We start from the raw sequence: 21,803 nt of genomic DNA on the forward strand, positions 1-21,803 counted from the left end.
TGGTTCCTGCAGGGATCAGTCAACCTGCTGACCTGCTTCAGCCCAAGCTGCTGCAGCCATAGCTACCTTTGGAGTCACTGTTGGGACACCACTGTTCAGTATTGTTCTTCTGGGAACTGCTTCCAGGCAAAGTGACAAGATTCACTACATTCTCAAAATGAAGGTCACACCATGGATGAGGGTGTCATGTGGGGGGAGATTTTTCTACACGTTGAAGTGACTGCTGCCATACCAGCAAGAAAATAGAGGCTGGCTGTCATGTCACACTGGCTGACTAAAGCATCAGGACTAGTATTTCCCATGAAATATCACAAGATAAACAAAATTCCTACATTTTTAGCTGAGCTGAACAGCTCGAAGGGAATCTTCCTTACGAAAACTTTTGAGATTGTAAAAAAAAAAAAAAAAACAACCCAAACCCCCCCTCTGCAACAGAAAAGTAATCCTCTATTTATTATTTTAACCTCCATTCACAATAACACTTCTATCAAAATGTTAGTTTGTTTTACACAGCAGAAGGCTGACTCCAGATTAAAACATTTTGATAACCTTCTGATAATGGTTTTGGTCCCTTCAGTGAGGTATACTGGGCTTTCTATTTTGCTGGAGTTCCTCTGCAAACAGAGGTCATTCAGGAGGCACCTATCTGAAAGAAGAATATTTTTGGGGCTTGAAACATTTCACCTTGTCCCATGAAGGTATCAGTGGGACAGCCATCTCTGGAGAAATGCACACCACTGCTTTAGGGACTTCTGCCCCAAAGGGGGTTTAGCAGAGTAACATGGGCCCCAGGCAACACAGTCATCACTGTGGTGGTCTCTAGTTCTTTGCTTCTGATGTCTGGTCAGGACTTAGGGGAAAATAGGATCCACTGCCACACTCATCCCAGCCATCATGTGATGGCAGCAAGGCAAGAGCCTTCTGGAAGAGAGCCCCACACAAGTTCAAGTGTTCACACAAGAGCATGTAATGAGGAAAGTGTAATTCTACATGAAGGAAACACTATGTGAGAAATGAAGCCTGTGGTACTGTGTTTGCTATTACTTGCTGGCACACTCCAGACAGCACAGACCAACTCCATGCTGAAGAGAGTGACACTCAAGGCAGCAATTCAGCCTCCCTTACCAGGAGTCCTCCCAGAGACCTGGAGTCATTGAGGTCTCATTTTTCTTCACATTTTGTTGAAGGAGCTTTCTCCTTCATCCCCTCTTCACTAGTTTTCAGAGATATACTATTAACTTACCAGAACCCAGCCCCGCAATGCTACAGGTCAATAGAAACAGTAAAAAAATCCATCTCAAAGAAATCTTGAGTTATCAGGAAGATTTTGATGAAATGTGAGTCATTCCTGTTACCCTTTGACACAATGTCCAAGGACTGCAGATCCAGAGATCACTGCTAGTCCAGCTTGCAAATAAACACCATCTATTCACGGCTGAGAGAAAGTGCCTGGTCCCAACCCAGGTGGTCTTCTCAAAGCATGCCCTAAGAAACGACACAGAAAATGCATGCTTTGAGCCTCCACAGGGATAGCACGCCACAAAAAAATAACTCACAAGTCCTTTAAGAGTGATTTGTTCAAAATGAGTGAACTTCATGGGTGATTTTGAGAAAGCAGAATATGGAAGGTACTGTCAGAGAAAAAGACAGATCTGGCTATATGAAACAATCTGCAGGAAATCATGACACTGAGTGATAAAAATTGAGGAAGACCATAATTTTGCACAGTGTGTGATGGATGAAACACTCCATTTGCTTCACAGGAGGAGGCAGCTGTCTGCCCACCCAGGCAGAGAGGACTGCTCCATAGTAAAGTGGCAGTGGGTCCAGAGGGCTGGTACAAGTGATGGAGCAAAAGGAAAGGTGGAGAGGGAGACTTCAGGTAGGTAATCAGTGTTAAATAGCATCATTTAGATGAGACAAAACAGCAGGGGCATCCCTTTAGCCTTCTTCTTCCACAGCTCATTCCCAGAACATTGCCAACTCCATCCATCCTGAAAAGCAAAAGAGAAGCTTGTCCTCTTTTGACTCTGCAACCGCCTGCTGGCTCACCATTCCAGATTTGCTGAGAAAACAATCCTTCCTCATTTTGTGCCATAACATGCTGCATTTTCTATCCCACTAGCACTAGGCTATATCACACTCACATGCATAACCATTAATTTCTATCCAATTTATTTTGGAAAAATCCTTGACTGAAGAGACTGTTCAAACAGCATTACCCCACTATGCCACCAGGCTGTTTGCACATTGCTGAGCTGGCACAGTCCAGCACTTGGCTTGCGTGGTAGGGGGTGGAAGCGGGGGTGGAGCCTCCTGGCTCCAGCTGTGTTATGGATTTTCAAATCAAAGCAGCTCATTGTCCTTTCTCTCAGGTACTAACAAAAAAACCCAATAATTACAAGGACTTAAGCATTCACAGCAGGAATTTCACAGAGAAACAAACAGAAGCAGTAAGGAAACCACCCTGAGCATTGAGAATAGCATCAGCTTTAGCCAGGTGTAATGCTCAGTGATTTCACCTCTGGAAAGCTGATATAAGGTTGTAATGTTTCTACACGCATTCCCAAGGGAAAGGAAAACAATACATTTCCAAGACAACTGAAAATTATTGCAGTAATTTAAGAAGTGACAGATTTTCTGGCTTGGGGCAAGTCACTGAATCTCCCTATACCTAATCTTCTCATCAGCACAACTTGCATGTCCACTGCCATGAAGCCGTTGCAAGGATCCAAACACTTCTCAGAGAGCCACAAGCCTCTGTTCAGGAGTAAATCACAGGAAAATACGGAAGTAGCAACACTAGCACCCACCCTACACAAACACCCCTCTGAAAATATGTATATATTAAAAATTTAGACTGTTACATAAATCTTCCTGTAAAATCATAAAATCATAGAATGGTTTGGGTTGAAAGGGACCCTAAGATCTAGTTCCAACCCCCCTGCCATGGGCAAGGACACCTTCCACTAGACCAGGTTGCTCAGAGCTCCATCCAACCTGGCTTTGAACACCTCCAGAGATGGGGCATCCACAGCCTCGCTGGGCAACCTGTTCCAGTGCCTCACCACCCTCACAGCAGAGAACTTTCTCCTAGTATCTAATCTAAACTTACTCTCTTTTAGTTTGAAGCCATTCCCCTTTCTCCTGTCACTACATATTCTTGTAAAAAGTCCCTCTCCTTTCTTGTAAGCTCCCTGCAGACACTAGAAGGCCACAATTAGATCCTGATCTTTACAATAAGAAAGAGGAAATTTGACAGTGTACCGCTGCAGCGAGCTCTGAGAAAGTTTTTTATGCCAGCCTGCATCACTAGCACTTCAGATGGACTCCTGGCTGTGATGAAGGGAGAGGATGTCAGGACTGTTATTGACTTTCTGATTGCACTTTGAGCTGCTTTCCAACCTCTTGCACATTTCTGGCACTTTAATGAACAGAAGATATAGTCAGTGACTTGGCAGCAGGCTTGGAGCAGAGGGAGGCACTCACCTTCCTGGCCTCTTTTTCTCAACCACCAAGCAATAATGTACTCTTTATTTGTCATGATGATGTTAATGTGCAAGCCTCAACCTTCTCTGCAGGGGTAGTTCAAGAGTTATTATTTAGGACTTTGATATCGGCTGCTAAAATCACATGGGAAAGTTACTTAACTGACAAACCTGGCATTAAGGAGTTCAGAAAAGAGAACTTTTTCTAAATACCAGCATTATTATGAGCTTATGTTAAGAGGGGATATATACAAAGGAATTTAAAACTTTTTATCTTGCAGAAGTGGAAAACAAGTGAAACTACAGTGAATTAATTAAAGGCTTCAAACAAAACCAAAGAATCTCCCTTAAAAATTCATCTACAAAATGAGTTTAATGCCAGAGAAGAACCCCATGTTGTTTGGAGGCAGAGAGCCTCTGACACCAATCCTGTCTTGGTCAATACTAATTCAGGGATCTCTGTCAAAAACCTCTGCAAGCAGTGTGCGTTGTCCTAGTGCAAACACACATCCAATTCAGCAGCAAGTGTTCAGTCCTGTGCCTTCAACATTAACCTGACTTCTTCCATTGGCTCAAACTCAAGAAAAATTGAGGTGAAAGCCAGAAGTTTCCATAGCTTTTTCAGGAGCATCACCAGCCTTAGCAAAGTATATTCAGACACCAGTACTAACAGTGCCAGTCTCTGAATATCATATGAGGTCCACAGGCTCACTTGTCACTCCTGTCTTTTCCCTGGCATTAGTTCAGGAATCATACAAGCATCCATCTCACAAGTTTCTTTGGAAGTTTCTGCAGAGGCACGTTAGTCATCCCGCTTAGCCTGTTTCAGTTTCTAAAGAATGGGTGTCTTTACCATAAGACTATTGCAACAGAAAGTCCACATGACAGCTGGATGCCCACATATAACCTACCAGGAAGCTGCCTCAAAGTCTGTACACAAACTTTAGTGGCATTGCCTCACAACATATTATCATTTTTTTTTTGCTGTCTCTCATTCATTACTGACTGGTGCATAATGCTGTGTGTCTATGCTGTTAAAACAGCTAAGCATTTAGATTTGTCTGGAGACCTGGTCTCCCAGGCATTAACTTGGCCTGTGAATACAAATTGTGCCAGAGGATTTCAAGTACATGATGTTGATATTTGTATTTGTATACCTGTTGGCAGTGAAGAACCATTAACCTCACAGAAATATTGCTGTAAGAACATGGTAGCTTAAAGATAAAGCCACAAGGCAGGCAGAGGAGGTTGTCCTCCTAGTTCTGCCTCCCATTCCCCGAGGACAAATCAGTGTTACCAGTTTCCTTATCTATAAAATAGGCATAATTGCACCCTTTTACTTCATGAAAACAGCCTGAGGCTTAGGTTATATTGTCTGCAAATTTAAACTGGAAAAATGCTATAAAGATGCCAGCTACTGAGCTTTTATCTTCCTTTCCTGAACTTCCCAACAGTTTTTGCTCACTGTCACCAACCACAGAATCAGAATCACAGAATAGTCTGAGCTGAAAGGGACCTACAAGAATCATCAAGTCCAACTCTTCAGTGAATGGCCTATGCAGGGATCAGACACACAACCTTGGCCTAATTAGCACCATACTCTAACCATCTGAGCTAATCTCAGGGTCACAAATGTACTTTTTGAGTGACTCAGTAATGTGCAGAGGGAGAGATGGGTAAAACTGCTGGGCAGATAGATAGTTATTCATTCAGGTAACTGGATTCAGTTCCCACCCTCTTGTCTCAGCTTGCCTCTTTGTGGTCCCTGGCATCTTAAAAATGTGTTACTAAATAGCATTTGGGTTCTGCTGGAGACCTGCTCTCCATATTACTGACTGCATGTGCATGCAAAGCCTTCTGGTCTTCTCAAAGTAAGGCCAGCAGCAAAGAAACTTGCTCCACCTGCAGCAAACGGAAGAGAACACAGTCCTTGTATTTCAGGTACTTTGGACTCAAAGCTCCTTCCCCAAATATACAAAAAAGAGGAATTATCATTTCTTAGCCACATAGTATTAGCACAGGCCAGAGATAAAGATGGGACCTATGACAAGAGAAGACAAGACCCAGCATGGGGATGTGTTTGTGTAGGTCTGCTCTGTCTTAGCCTTCTTGCTGACAAGAAAGAGGTAGAAAAGACTCAGTAGTTTAGTTAACAAAACCCAAAGTATATGTGATCTTCAAAATTAAAGACAATGCAAGGAAGAGACTTTGGACTAATGCCTGTAGGCAGCTTTTCATGATTTTTTGGTCTGTTCATTTCTCATCTGCTTCCAGGGAAGCACCCCGGGGTTGGCTATGTATTGTATTTCAAACAAAGCACAAGACAACTGACTATGAACAGGGATAGATTCTTCCTCAGAGTGAACATAAATGTTGTGGACTGTTTCGTGTGCAGGTTATGCTTCTTTCTCTTGCCTTCTCCAACAAACCAGTAACCCAAGCTAAACGCATACATGACATCACGTGGAGCAGAGGCTGAGACAAACAGCAGAAGGTGCATGTCAGAACTTGGCCACTTCTGCTTAAAATAGCAAGGGGCAAGCTTTCCAGAAGTTATGTTTGCCCAGTAATAAAAGTGTTTCCATTTTACCAGGATAAGGCATGGAAAATTGGAGCTGCACCAAACTTTTCAGGGCACTTCACAATTTAGAACACACTAAGCCACTCCCTTTCTGCAGCACCTCTCACAAGCTCAGCATTTCAGATAGCAGCTTGGGCAGTTGTTCATCTGCATTGATTCACCTGGGAACAGAAGGGATCTCACATCCCAGGACACTGACCAGGACATTTGGAGGGATCACAAAGCCCCTACCCATCAGCAGATCTGTAAGCAAGGCAGCCCTGTTTCAGCAGCACTCCACTCTTGTACAACTTGCATCAGTTACATTTCATGCTTTGAAACATCAGTCTTATCAAGGGATTTTATCAGGCTAGGAAGTTTCAACACTTGATATACAGTACCTTTGAAGTCAGTAGGATAATGACGTCAGAGAATACCCTAAAGCCACCCAAGGTCATAAAGTTAATGGATAATAAAGGCATCTAGTCCCCTAAGAATAATGCCTTAGCTGCCCTGTCTTCATTTACAGATGCATCCTGAGGATCTGGAGAATCCCAATGACCTGACTCAATAACAGTGGGACAATGTAAACAGCATGCAGGGCAGCAAATACAGCAGTGTTTAGGAAAACAAAGAAAATGGACCCAAATCCACACAAAGGTACTCAATGAATTCACCTAGAGAAGATTATTTTTCAGACAAAGGGGTGTTTTCACAGAGCAGCGCAGCTCCTAGTTCTTCCTTATGTGCATTATGTCCCAACATTTCTCTCATTTCACCATTTGGATTTATTAGTCACTGCTTTAGATGTCAACTATTCTGTAAAGCACTAGATGATCACCAAGCCTAGTTGTGCTGGACTGCAGTCTCTGGAAAATGCAAGGTTTTCCTTGCAAGCAGTTTGCTGCTGTAAATGCAGTGATCACATGGCTGCATGCATGTGGTCTGAATGCCACCCAGGTCTACATAATAGACAGGTAACAGAGAGAAAGCTGCTGCTCCAGAGTCTTTGAAGATTGATTCAGGGAGCCAAAGCAGGTGATAGGAAGGAGAAGTTCAAAATCCAGTCACAGATCAAAACAGAAACAGAAACTGATGCATTTCTCTGGGTTACATGGTGAGTACTGAAGTTGTGATGATGCAGCCATGAAGATAAGGAAGGGGCCGCAGGCAGCAGGCTATATGAAAGAGAATTCTCCCGCAGGGTAGTCCCAGAGCTGGCCAAGCCCCAGTGAAGCTCTAGAGAGCAAGGGGGAAACTCCCTCATCCACCACCCTCCACATTCTAGTGGGATGTTTCTACTGGGACATGGGCAATTGTTGATGCCAAATTCACAAGCAAACAGAAAGATTTTGAGACACCTGAGCCAACGATATATATTTGATCAGAAGTCATTGCCAACAGATTTTCTGAGTTTATCACAACTCCACATTTCTGTTCCCTTCCTACTTCATTCTGCCTTTGCCCCTTCACTTCATGTTTTGTTTACCTGAGGTGTTTATTCTGCCCTGCTGCTTATTCTCTGCCTTATTATGCTCCCTTCCCTAGTCTCCTGATTCCCTTTCCCGGGTTTCCATTTGGGGTCACCCTCTCCCAGGTCTTTTCCGGGTGCCATCAAGGGCAGCAGACAGCTGACAGGGTCACTTCCTGCCACAGGAATGAAGTGAAACCTTCTTGGCTATCTCACCCCTCCAGCATCCTCTGCAAAGCCTCTTCCACCTGGATTGCCACCCCTCAGACCTAAAAGACAAGGGGAACAAAAGGAAGAGGTTCTTTGAAGGATAACATTAAATTATAAGCTTTTCTCTCGGACCTGTGGCAGTGCATCTGCCGTAGGTGCTGGTAGACTGTACGTTTCCCAAGCTGCCATTAGCTCTTTCTTTTCTGCCTTCTTTATTTGAGGAGCCCAGACATTTCACCGTCCAACAGGGAAGCTAAATGCTCCCAAAGAAGAAGAAAGCAGGGAAAGCACAACCCCTCACTCCAGCACTCTAGGAGATGCATCCCAGCAGTTTTAAGTTGTACTTGGAACAGCCTCAGCAGAATGAAAAAAAGGGCAGTCACAGCTGAGAAAAATCTATGGAGCCTGAAGGGCATAAGAGTCCCAACAGGCATCTGAGTCATGCTCTGAGACAGAGTCATCACACATCAACAGAGTGGACACAAGATCAGACACAGCTTTTGAAATATCTAGAAAAAACAGCCTCAGTGAAGAGAACCATTAAATCTGTGTTTCCTTCCGTGTCAGGTTAGGTCTCCTCTCTCCAAAAGTATATCTGTACCGCACACATAAAGCCTTGGATCAACTGGCAAAATGCCTGGTCTGAGAAATACTACCAAACTGTAAGAGCTCTATGACTTCCTTTCCTTAATCACAAAGCTCCTGTGGAAGCCACACACAAATACAAACATCTATATTGACTCACTGTCCCACCCCACACACAAACTTAATAAACTCCTCCACATTTACACAACATTGCCTCACAAGTGTAACTTGAACTGAAAACAAAACAAAACCCCAAGCAAGAAAAAATGAACAAAAGAGAAACTCTCCCCAGTGAGACTAAAGCCATGCTCATTTGTTAGTGAAACAGCCTTGGACATCTCAGACTTTATACCAATGAGCCCTTGATGTTCTCTGTGCTAGTATATAAAGTGCCCTGTCTGAAGCACTCCAATGCTCAGTAGCATTGAAAAAAACCCATTCCACAACATTGAATAAAGCTTATTAGGAACAGCTCAAGCACACAGGAACAAGACAGGCCTTAGGAGATTGCAGCAACCTGGGAGGGGCTGCATAAACATCAACAGCAGGAATAGAATTCAAGTGATCTTGACAAACTGGAAATACAATCTGGAAAAAACAATTTAGCATGAACAGCTACGAATAACTATAGAAAGATCAAAGTAAGGAATATTGTGGCACACAGTTGATCTACTGGAAAGGATCTGGAGCACATCATGTGTCAGGCTGCCCATAAGTGAACAATATCATGTTATATGATGTTATGTTATGTTATGCTATGCTATGCTATGTTATGCTATGTATGTTATGTTATATTATGTTATGACTCCTGCAAATATCTTATCTCGTATTCCATGTTGTCTGCAAATACCCAGGGTAATCTCCCAGCACTCACTTAACAAGGCCTTAGAGCTCAGTTCAAGGAACTCCAGCTGAAGAAAGAGAGGGGTAAGAGGATTCAGAGATCAAAGGATATTAATTAATATCATTCAGAGAAAAAAAGACTAAGATTGAAACTATCTTCAGATAACCTAAGAAGTACCTACAAAGAGTGAGGAAATGTTTTCCCTGGGCAAACATTGATTAAAAAACACTTCTGGTGGAGAAGGTAATTCGTCTGAGGCAGATTGCTTGTGAGTTCAGAGGATTTGAATAACAGATTAAAAACACTTTGTCCAGGAATGTTTTGGTCCAGGCTGATCCTTCCAAGACTTGTGCTGCAAGACAGATGCATATAACATCTGGATTTTCATCTGTAGGGCTCTGCACATGGGAGGTAGTAGTTCCTCCCATGGATACCAGAGTAGACAAGATTCAGTGAGAGAAAGTCACTTCCACTTATACTTGGATAAAATGTTTAAGAAAAACAGACTGATGAGGACTTCTTGTCTGATCTGAAGTACTGGCTGCAGGAGTATGAGTTCAGTGAGACCTAAGGCTTCTGTTAGGAGGTGGATGATAGAGTAGGAGTGGGCAGCCCCCAAGGCCATTTGGCTGTGGCAAAGGGCAGGACCAGCCTACCTACCTGCTCCTTGATACCAAATGGTTGTTCCCAGGTAGGACAGGTGTGTGAATCAGGAATCCCAAAGCACTCTGGAGACACCTTAGTTCTTGATTTGATTTGGCAGCTTTTAGAGATGAGAAGGAACCTATAGGAGCACTAGGTTGGAAGAAGATATTGGGAAGGTTAGGGATTCATTGAGTGCTTTGCATTTCCATCTTGTCTGCTTATTTATTGCAATGATGGTCCAAGAGCTGCTAAATATGGGACAGGTTCTCAGGTTTTTTTTCTGTAGTAGTTTCAGACCACTTGGTAAGCTTCCTTGTCTTTGTTCATTTGTTTGTGTGCTTTCATTGCACAGAGGGTAAAAACTGGCTTGATTTTTAGTATACTATTCCACTGCAAGATTTTATTGACTTTGTACTGAGCTGCTACACCTAGAAAATAACTGCCATACCATGGGAAGCAATTTAAAAAAAAAAATCCATCTGCTTTTCCATTCTGTTTCTGGAATTTACCCTCTAAAAACTGACTATGCAGGCCCTGAAGATCATGTTACTCTAAGCAAAGCTGGAATAGGCTACTTATTGTTCTAGGCCACTGGTATTCCCCTTTCTCAGACATTGCCTGCAGAAATAACGAGCAGCTTAAACAGCGCTCCCTTTTCGAAACTGTCAACAACTTGAGTTCCCCATTTAAAGGCTCTGGCACTGGGGCACCCTGAAGCCAGGCAATGTTAGCAGGAAAACAGAATTAATAAAGAACAAGGAAAGCCTGTGGGAAGGGGAGAGGCCTCTTCTGCAGGGTGAAGTGCAGCAGTGTTGTATAAGACTGAGATCCAGGGCTCTGCCAAGCTCCATAGGCAGCAAGATACTGATTTGTGGCTTTGACTATGAGAGAGAGGGTCTCATGCCCACACTTCCCATTGTGCCATGGGGGCAACAGTTGGCTCAAAGCCCATATCTGTTGGTGCAAACCTTCCTTCCTTCTCTGGCACAACACTGGAGGGAGGAGGAGTCTGATTATATAATCCTAGAATGGTTTGGGTTGGAAGGGACCTTAGAGATCATCTAGTTCCAACCCCTCTGCATGGGCAGGGACACCTCTCACTAGATCAAGTTAGTCAAAACCCCATTCAATTTGGCCTTGAACACTTCCAGGGATGAGACAGCCATAACTTCTCTGGGCAACCTGTTCCAGCACCTCCCCACCTTCCCAGTAAAGAATTTCTTCCTAATATCTAATATAAACCTGCCCTCTTCTAGTTTAAATGGTTAGTCCTTGTTCTATCACAACAGGCCCTGGGTAACAAATCTCTCTCCAACTTTACAATTCCTCTAAGTGTTGAAAGGCCACAATAAATGGGATGCATTAGGAAGAGCATTGCCAGCAGGTTGAAGGAAGTGATCCTGCCCCTCTACTCAGCCCTGCTGATGCCACATCTGGATTACTGTGTCCAGTTCTGGGCTCCTCAGTACAAGAGAGACATGGAGCTCCTGGAGTGGGTCCAACCAAGAGCTACAAAGTTGATCAAAGGACTGGAGCATCTCTCTTACGAGGAAAGGCTGAGGGAACTGGGCCTGTTCAGTCTTGAGAAGAGACAACTGATAGGGGACCTCATCAATGTCTCTAAGTATCTGAAGGGAAGGTGTCAAGAAAATGGAACCAGGCTCTTCTTGGTGGCCACAGGAAATAGGTCGAGTCAATGGGCAGAAACTGATGCATAGGAAGTTCCTCCTAAATATGAGGAAGAATTTCTTTACTGAGTGGGTGACCAACCACACACTGGAACTGATTGACCAGAGAGGGTGTGAGGTTTCCTTCAATGGAAATTTCCAAGAACTGTCTGGACACAATCCTGTGCCATGTGCTCTGGGATGACCTTGCCCGAGCAGGAAGGTTGTGCCAGATGACCCACTGTGGTTCCTTCCAGCCTGACCCATTCTGTGATTCTGAACAAGGTCTCCCCAAGAGCCTTCCCTTCCGAACAGCCATGGCTCTCATTCTTTCCCTCATAGCAGGGATGCTACAGGCATTTCATCCTTATTAAAAGGTGGCCCCCTCCAAAGTCCTCACAACATCAGCTCCACAGGATTTCCAAACACCGGTGACTCCCCAAACCACCCAAAACAACTCCGGCAATATTGATGCTCTGCAGGAGGGATGCTCTGTCCCCTCTGCCCCCCAACCACCACTTCTGCAGCCTCCTAAATTTTTTCCAGCCTTTACTTCTGGTTAGTAAGGCAGCTGCTGCTGAAAAAGAAGTGACAGGTTGTAGGCTGGAGGGGAGGGAAGGGGTCAGAAATGCAGAAGGGACGCGCAGCGCTGGGCCGCCCCCATTCCCTGCAGCCGCAGCCGCATCCCCGTCCCGCCCTTTGGCCGGAGCGGCCCCCGCGCGGCCACCAGTGGATAGGGGCGGTGGGGGGGGAGTTGTCCCATCGCTCCCGCCCCCGTTGGCGGGGCCCGGCCCCTCTCGGGCGGGGGGGCGGACGATAGAAAGGGCGGGCGGCGGGCGGGCGGAGCCAGAGCGCGGAGTGGCGGCGCGCACGGCTGGACCCCGCCGGGACACACCGTGCCGGCATGGCTCTGGATTTCCTGGCGGGGTGCGTCGGCGGTGAGTGGCGGCGCGGGGAGGGGAGGGGGAGATGCAGGAAAAAAAATTATAGGGAAGGGGGGAAAAGAGATGAAAAAGGAAACGAAACGAGAAGGAGGTGAAGAAAATAAAAATTAGCGCAAAAGGAAAAGGGGAGTATGGTGCGAAAAATAAAAAGGTGGCAAAGGGAGAAAAGGCGGAGAATGGGGGGAAAGCGAATTTTTTTCTTTAATGCGGAAGAAAGGGAGGCAGGTTGGAGAGGAGGGCTGGGCGCGGCGCTGTTATTTTGGGAGCGGAGGATGGTGCCGGGCGCGGGGGCGATGAGCGCGGCAGCCCCGCTGCAGGTGGGGGCCGAGCACGGTCGGGAAAGGTCTTGGAGGATTCCCCTGTGGTTCCCCTGTGGCCGGGGGGGTGCGGGCCGACCCCTCCGCGACCGCGCCGCAGCACCGGCGTTTGCCCAAAGGAACTGGAAGGAGCGGGGGTGGGAAGAGGGGCCCGGGGTGAGCGCAGGGGCAGCGGTGCGGTCGGGAGACCTGACCTGGACACACGGACAGCCGGGGAGCTTTAAGATGGAGAGGAGGAGAGAACGCGTGCGGCGCGTTCCGCGCTTCCCGGTGCATCTGCCGCCGGCCTGCTGCCTGCTATTTTTAGCAGCTGTTAAATTATCTTCAGGAGATTTATTCTCGCCTCTTTTCGGGTATTTGAGCTTGTTGTTCTTCTTGCCAACCTGGCGAAGAGATTTTTGTTTTTTAATTTCTTTTTTTCAGCCTCTCTCTGACTTCATCCTAGTGATCCTTGCCTTGCCGGGGATCCTGTGGGGTCAGTTGTACCAGTGGCCTTTCCATGCCGAACAGAGTGCACAGCGCTGTTTTTCTATCTTGGGCTATCTTGCCGCTGTGCTGGCCTTGAACAACCTGGACTGCACCATCCTGGGGTGGGCACTGTATTGCTGCCACATCTTCCTCGGGAGAGGAAGGGCAGCTATTTTTCTGCAGACGTGGGAAGGAGCATTGAAGCTCTTGTACTTCTCGCTGTTGTCAGTGGTCATTAAGGATTGGTGGGTCACAGAAATACAGAGCTAGAGGATTCATTGCTTCAGCCTGTGTGCAAAATGCCTGTATTCAGACTGGTGTAACTAATAGGCCTGCATGTGACTTCTGTAAAGACCTTTAATGCTAGAATAAAACAAAGGTTTTTGGTAATGCTTGGTCCTGCTACAGGTGCTACTATCACATCTGGAAAGGCTGAGAGCAGGAATGTTCTTCTGCCTTTAGAGAAGCTTACATGTTTTCTGTGCCTGCAAAGAGTGACATGTACCTGAAACATTATGCTTCAGAGGAAACCTGCATTTTCTGCCTGCTGGACTTGCCTTGGGCTGAGGGCAGGAGTCGCAGCTGCACATTCCGTATGATGTGGCATGCTCTGTAGTCACACACCTCAACCTCTGCCTGGGGCTCAGAAGCTTGAAGAGAAGCATAAAGGCACCTAGTACTGGCCTGAAGGACTGAATTGTAGATTTCTTATCTTCTGACTTGATAGGATGCTCTTTACCTGGTCTGTCAACAATGCTGTGCACTCTCACCTCAGGCTGGTGGTCCTGCTTATGCTATTGTAACCCCAGACCCGGAAAGAAAACTCAGAGTAATAACCATGGCATTTGTTTTGTTTCAGGTGCTGCTGGAGTGCTGGTAGGACACCCCTTTGACACTGTTAAGGTGGGTTGATTATGAAACATTTTTGCCTTTAAGTAGAAAACTTAAAGTTTCTCCAAAGAGTGGGAGAGGAAAAAAAAAAAAATTCCCCAGACACTGTAGGAGCATAAATCTGTGTGGGAAAGCTTGGAACAAGCCTCCACAACCTGTTTATAGATTTTTCAATCTACAGCTCCTCAGAAATGAAAACCCAGTAACATGACAAACCTTGACCTAAACTGCAAGTTCATCAGTGCAGTAACAATATTGTATTTGGAAATACAATCTTACATTTAACCAAATTTTGTTCTAAGCTTGCTTCTCTGCAGCTGATCAACACTAACTGCTAGAACTGCCTCTCCCTGCATTTGGAACTCAAACACACTTTGTTATTAGGTTGAAATATTGTATTTTGTTGTCCCCTCAAGCTCTGCTACTTACTCCTTAATTTGTAGCACTAGCCAAAGGGTGTGAGTGAATAAAAATCCAACTGTGAAGCTTGTCTGGGGGCTTTTTCCTCCAAGTATTATTTTTATAACTTTCCAAGTTCAAATTGATTTTCTGATGATCTGTTAATTGTGTGTGTCACACATACTTCAGCTACTTCATATATAAGATTTGAGATCTTCTGAAGGGTCCTCCAACTTGGGCTCCCAGGAGTCCCAACCCATCTTTCAGAACGGAAGGACAGTTTAAGTCACTGTTTGGCAGCCTTGTCCAAAGTCCCCTCCTGGAAGAATAGAAGAAGGGATATCAATATATTCCCTGCTAAATTAATATACCCGATCACTTAACTTCAGCAGACAGCCTGTTGTGCACTATACCTATATTTGGAATACCTTTACCCTGCTGAATTTAGATACGCAAAGGTCGTGGGCTGATGAAAGCCATCACCATGTTCTGTATCCTAGCACATGGTTAATTCAATACAGAATTCCCGAGCTAGTGGTCATTACTTCTCTTTGCAAGCTTGCAGTGCAAGCTCCTCAAATAGTAAAGTCTGTCTTTTTGTCGTTCAGAACATGGTAAATTTGACTGTTAAGTAATTCAGTTGAATTCTAGTATATATTTTCAGGAATGGCATTATCCAGACTTGCACAATTTTTCTTATGGTGGTACAGGGCCAGCTGTCTTTTTCTCTCACTCCCAACCTGCCAAGTTTCACGTACCTAACTGAAGGTGATGGGTCATTTCACTGAATCCTGCAAAACTGCAAAAATTCTATGCTCAAATTAAAGTCAATTATGTGTAGGGTTTTGGGGGGGTTTTTTGTGGGTTATTTTGTTTTGTTTTTGTTTTTTGAAGTGGAACAGCTTCTACTGCATGAAAGTAAACATTTAACTGTCCGCAAAAACTGTGGCTCCCATGCTTGTTTCAGCAGATATATTATTGCAAAATAGATGTACTGGCTTTGAAAAAAGCATCTTGCTTTACAATAGAGCAAATAGTTTGTTTCTGGATGACTCTCCATGTTTCTGAAATCTAGTGTGGTACATGATATTTTCATATCCATTTGAAGGTATTATAAGCAATCTATTTTTCGTTAGAGCAAATACTAATATTTATGTTATTAGCTGGGACAGTTATCACTGTATGTGGGAAAACTAACCAGCCTTTAAGGGAAAAAACAAACAAACAAAACAAAACATTGCATAACTTGTGTATGTATATGTGTTAAAAATTAACTCTTGTTATAGTTCTGCAGTGTTTAAAGGGCTAGCTGGTAGTCAGCTTAGACTGTGCATTTTTAATATAACTGAACAATGGAAAAGCTGCTTAGATAAGCCAGAATTTTACTTCTGTCTTGGCATTTAAGCTCTTTTTTGGTTTTTTTTTGGCTGGTGCTCATGTTTCACAGAGCGGGGAGGGGGATGGTGGGACACACAGGGAGAAAATTAAGCCGGTGAAGTCACCCTGCAAAACCTGCAACTGAGCTGATCTCAGAACTGGCAAATTGCTTTTCCCTGGTTTGTTGATGTAATGTATAAAATTGCTTTTTTGCTTTTAACTGCCTTTACTTTCTGAGCTAGGGGCTGTCTTCATTAACAGCAAAAGTGTTACTTTGTTGTAGATGACAGATAAGCCTCATCACGGGAGAGTTACCTAGTAAGTATAGCCCAGGTGAACACTTCTGTTTCTCTCAGTCTTAATTTATTCCCAAATGTATTAGTTCAAGTAAAGACCTGAAAGACTTACAAAGCTTTTTCCCTTTTTGGTTTTAAACTGATGTGTCCCTCTTCTACAGCTATGGCATGGAGGGAGCGGGGTTCGAATATCCCTTTTTTTTTTTTTTTTTTTTAATGTAGTTTTATTCTGAACCTTCTTTCTGCTATGCGTTTCTGGCTGTATAAAGTTCCACACACAGTACCTCTAAAACTGAATTTCAGGCACACTGTTATTGAGGTCTCACCCACTACATATCTTTGGAGGATGTTTTCATTGCTAAAACACTTCTAAAGTCACTTATTTCCCCGCATTATTAAATGCTTGGACTGTTTGGGGGATGTAGTGGTTTGGGGTTTTTTTGTTTAGTCTTCAGTACCTTTATGCAAGTCTTAAGTAATGTGAAATTAATGTGTGTTACTATTCAACCTAAAACCTTAGAAACAGTTGTTTCCAATAAGAAGGAAGCAAGAATATAGGCCAATGAATGGAATAGAAGGCTAAACTTTGCACATGATTCATTCTTCCTGTAGTTGTAGACACTACAGAGCTTGTTGAATATGGCATTAATATGCATGAAATAAAGTTTATGTGCACTCACTGCCTTACACAGTAGCTTGCTAATGAGGGTACCTCGATGTGACCAGCACTGTGCTCAAGAGAAAGAGACATTTTTCATTCTTAGACCTGGAGAGTCGGTACTCTCTAAATATTTCATCCTACAACAGGGCTTAATCTGTTAATATTTCACAAATTATTTGGGCAAAAGTGGGAGCTATATGCTACTAGGAAATTCAACCCATATATAGAATATGACTAATTCTAAACTACTAAACACAAGTGTGTAGAAAAGATGAAGTAAGAAGGTTTCTAAGCTGCAAATCTCCCCGAGCATATCCATGTGGAAGTCCACTAGCTTCACAGATGGGGTTTGAAACAATAGTAGTAAATTATAAAGGGAGTAAAACCTTTATTTGTGCAATTGTGATAGCTTGTTAAGAATTACGACTTTGTTTGTGAACCTGTTTCTTTAACAGTTTTGACAATCTGCCCATCCCCCAGACGTCCCTTTAAATAACAAAGGATTTATTTTCTTTGAATCCTACCAAAGACTGCTTTTAACCCTAAGATGTTGTAAGACCTGCAAGGATCTCAGCCTCCCAGTATGCTAGCATACACTCATGTGTATACTAAAAAGATACTGAAAACTAGTGTTTTGATTTACGAAGCATAAAATATGGGTAAGAATATTTAAAAAAAAAATAATCTATTTTTCCTTCCAAGAAAGCTAGCATGAATATAGCATTCTGAAAAACCACCGCCACAATCCTTTTCTAGACTCATATCTTACAGGTCTTTCATTGTTTTGGTGGTGGTTTTCATTACCTTAGGCAAAAACAGATAAAAAGATCTTAAGTTCAGGAATCTTTCACACAGATACGATAATCTTCTTTTTTTTGCTCAGAATAACAGTCTTGAAGTTTTTTTGCCCTGGAGTTGCAGCAGCATTAAATGGTTGATAAGCATCTTTTCTGAAGAACATTGCAACCCTCCACGCTGGAGATCGAAGACAGATTTATAACTTCATCAATGCAGTGAAACCAACTTATTGAGTTTATTGCAGTGTAGGGCTTTGCATAAGCTAAGTATAATTGACACTTTTTTAACCATACTGAGGGCAAATTAGCATGAAAAAAACAGAATTGGACTTTTCCATTAAAGGTTTAAAAACATCCAGAAAAGGGCCTGTCTCCTAAGACCACCAGTTACAGCAGCATCTATCTGTCCAGTAGAATGTACTATTTCAGCTTTGGGAAAGTTAATTGATTACTAGCATTAAAGGTTTGAAGCAGCCACACCCTCATCAATTGCTTGTATTCAGCAGGTTTTAAAAAAAAAGACTAAAATTTAAAAGGACTAGTGGCTTTTTATTCCTTCTCTTATGCAAAGACAAACATCTTAAGAGTCACTGTCCAGCTACCCTCTGAATAAAAAAAAAAATCAGATCTCAATGAATGGACCAAATCTGGTAACCAGATACACCATGGGTGTTGTTGAAAGTTTCCATTCTTTTAAAACTGTCCTTATTTCACAATTGACTTGCAAATAATTTTTTTTTATAAAATTCTATCAGGTTTGTACAGATATTCCTTAGTGTGAACAGAATTATTCCTGGCAGCTAAAGAAAGTCCCTATTGTAGCCTGTACTGGAAAACTTCTGTTTGAAATTCTAGATAACAATGCACCTTTCCACATACTGGTTTTCTGATATTCACAAGAAGTTAATAATCCTCTTACTTTAATGTTTTCACCCCTCAAATTAATTCAAAACACTTACACAAGATTTTGAAATGATTTTGCCACATATCTAGTGTCCAGCCCGTGTTCTTGCATATCCATTGCAATAGCAGATTTCCACATAGGTACAAGACACTAGTTTACCCACTAGGCTGCTCCTGATGTACAAATCGGTATCTCACACAACTTTTTTTATAGGTTCGTCTACAAGTTCAAAATGTAGAGAAGCCTCTCTACCGTGGGACTTTCCATTGTTTTCAGTCCATCATAAAGCAAGAATCTGTAAGTTTTGTGTATTTTTTTAATCTTTGTATATTTTGACTCAAAAGGGTGGGAAAGCTGTTAAAAAAAAACAAAACAAAACTACAGATGTTGAAGATCAAGAGATAAAGCATACTCTGAACCTCACCTAGGGCAGATATTGTAATCAGAAGTTTGCCAGAAACTTTGTGAAGAGTATTACTAAGTTGGTATTTCGAAGTTAATTTTTTAAATAAAATAATAAGTTATTTAAATAACTAATTTTCTGAGAACCCAAGCAATCAGAGCAATGAGTGAAGAGATTAGTGAGGTGTTGCTGAAGCTTTAAGACCTCAGCTAAAAGGGTGGCTTCAGGCTTTAAGATACTTTTAAAAAAAAGTATAAAATTTGCCAGAAAACTTTTCTCTTGATGGACTAAGATTATTTTATGGATATGTTCGACTATATATTTGTACTGCTGAGTTGTTTAGTTGTTTTTGTCCTAGGCAGAGATGAAATTTCTATTACAAAGCAAGGTGGTTCTGATCTTCCGGCCACTGCTAGAAAGTTAGGGCACAATGGAGACCCAGAAAGGCCACATTCTGCAGTTTCAGAACATTATCAACACCACTGTTAAAAAGCATTTTTCCTTCCTTTTTCCATCAGGCTTTTGGACTCTATAAAGGTATTGGGTCACCAATGATGGGACTTACATTCATTAACGCGCTTGTGTTCGGTGTACAAGGAAACACACTTCGTGCTCTTGGAAAAGACACTCCATTAAACCAGTTCCTTGCAGGGTCAGCAGCAGGGGCTATCCAGTGCATCATCTGCTGTCCCATGGAGTTGGCAAAGACAAGAATGCAGCTTCAAGGAACGGGAGAATACAAACAGAAAACGAAGAACTACAAAAATTCTCTGGATTGTTTGATCAAAATCTATCAGAAGGAGGGGCTGAGGGGAATCAACAGGGGCATGGTCTCTACATTCATAAGAGAAACTCCAAGCTTTGGCTTTTACTTCCTGACCTATGACTGCATGACTAGGTATTTAGGCTGTGAAGCTGAAGACAGTTACGTTATTCCCAAACTGCTGTTTTCTGGAGGAATGTCGGGAATTGTGTCCTGGCTCTCAACCTATCCCATGGATGTGATCAAATCCCGACTTCAGGCCGATGGGGTCGGAGGCGTTACACAATACAAGGGCATTATGGACTGTGTCAGAAAGAGTTACCATGAAGAAGGCTGGAGGGTGTTCACGAGAGGTCTCACTTCCACACTTCTCCGTGCTTTTCCTGTCAATGCAGCTACCTTTGCTACTGTCACTGTGTTCCTAATGTACATGAGGTCAGACGACAACATTCCTGAATGTGAACCAGATCTAGTAATCCATCAGCCTTCCAATTTGCAAACTTAATCTGTTTGTTCTCCTCATCCAAAGCCCAGCTGGTTGGGTTTTGTTGAACATGAACATTTGACCTGCACAAGTAGTGTAGATGTATGCTATCTGTATAAAGAATTCCTAAATGTCAAATTAGGATTTCATCTCACTACTTGTATAAACAGCATCTTGCCTTATTCAGGACTCCATATCTAGTAGTATTCAAGTCAGACGGGGACCTGCCTTTAGAAAGTTATTGTTGTGGCTCCAGAAGAGGATCTGGAGAATGCCATAGTACCAGAAATTGTTTTCTTCCACTCATGCTCCAAATGAATGAGTTGAGTTGAATGCAGAAATTTTGTCATGAAAGAAATACTCATTTTGTTTGTGACAGGAGTTAAGTACATTTAAGGTGAAGTAGGGGGAATAAATTAAATGTTGGAGGCATTTTGCAGGTAACCCTGAACTGTTTAAGACATGGACTAGCATTCAGCTAGTCATGTGTTTTACTTATCCTCTGCTTTTATACGTCAGTGGTTTTAATAGCAACTTTGTTCATACTGATTTGCAAAAAAAAAAAAAAAAAAAGAGAGAAAATATTTGCATTTAAGCTACTCCCTTACCTTTCAGCTTTGAATAAATATCTTAAGCACAAAGTTAGCATCTGCACTCAAATGCACTTGTTCCTTTAAATCTCAAGGCTTGTAAGGATTTAGGGAAATTCAAATCTAGTAAGATTGATGTTGTTTGCCTTCACCTCTGTTTCTCCTTTGGTGGGTGCATGGACTGTATTAAGTTAGTTCAGCCCACGTAGACTTTGTTCTCCAAAGTTAATGCAACTTTGCACCACTTCTCCCAACATGCCCCATAGCAGCCAGCGATGTACAGATGTCAAAGTCCTGCTTGTGGTATTGCACAAAATGTTTGTGGGTGCAATGTTAGCTTAGCAGCTCCAAGTACCATAGAAATACATATTTAGAACTAGAGGTTTCATATCTTTTCAGAAAATAGAGGTGTAAGTGTCTGAAATGGTTGCTGTTCAATACACTTGCATTATGAATTGAAACAATACTGATCTTTATGTATTTAGTTACAGTGCTACTGGAAAGAAGACTGGAAAGGGTTTTGGAGAATTTTCTTGTTACATTAATCTGCTGTGATTATTTTTTTTAGCAGTCTGTTCAAGAAAGATTGTATTAGTCAAAGAGCTATAAACAGTTATTTAAGATTTGAAAAAAACCCTACACATATTTGGCACAAATAGCCAGAAGGAAGGAGTGCATGTGTGTGAGCAATGTTTTAAAAAATATCAAAGTATTTCAGTAAGTACAACTTGTTACACTTTTGGTTGGGACAAGTGCAATATGTGTTTAATTTATATGAATTTTCTAAAGAAACCTTATGTCATAGCATTTTGCACTGTAACAAAATATGCTGGAGAAACCTGTAAAACTGGTATGTCTCTTTATACCTTGGAGGTATGATGGATGTTCTAGTGCCTACTTGCACTGAGATTCAAATTGAATGTTAAATCTATCTACTAAGCTGCATATGCACAACAACTCACAGTAAAGACCATTTACACCTTTGTACAGTAGACTGTAATTATTGTATATAAAATTGAAGAAATAAATTTTTTTAAAA

The 21,803-nt window shown here is 42.6% G+C and overlaps 1 protein-coding gene across 2 annotated transcripts; it reads left to right on the plus strand.

Annotated features, from left to right (window-relative positions):
* Positions 1 to 12,318: 12,318 nt before the first annotated feature.
* SLC25A29 (solute carrier family 25 member 29) lies at positions 12,319 to 21,803 on the plus strand. 2 transcript variants are annotated; one of them, XM_017807477.1, is made up of 5 exons: positions 12,353 to 12,408; positions 14,059 to 14,102; positions 16,150 to 16,184; positions 18,738 to 18,821; positions 19,446 to 21,803. In XM_017807477.1, exon 5 carries the CDS (start codon positions 19,479 to 19,481, stop codon positions 20,193 to 20,195), a length of 717 nt encoding a protein of 238 aa, XP_017662966.1. In that variant the 5' UTR covers positions 12,353 to 12,408; positions 14,059 to 14,102; positions 16,150 to 16,184; positions 18,738 to 18,821; positions 19,446 to 19,478; the 3' UTR covers positions 20,196 to 21,803. The 2 variants fall into 2 exon arrangements, with proteins under 2 accessions (XP_017662964.1, XP_017662966.1); XM_017807475.1 differs by lacking the exon at positions 16,150 to 16,184 and having other exon boundaries at positions 12,319 to 12,408.

Source organism: Lepidothrix coronata, unplaced genomic scaffold, assembly GCF_001604755.1.
Source record: "Lepidothrix coronata isolate B3197 unplaced genomic scaffold, Lepidothrix_coronata-1.0 Scaffold19, whole genome shotgun sequence".
NCBI classification, from domain to species: Eukaryota; Metazoa; Chordata; class Aves; order Passeriformes; family Pipridae; genus Lepidothrix; species Lepidothrix coronata.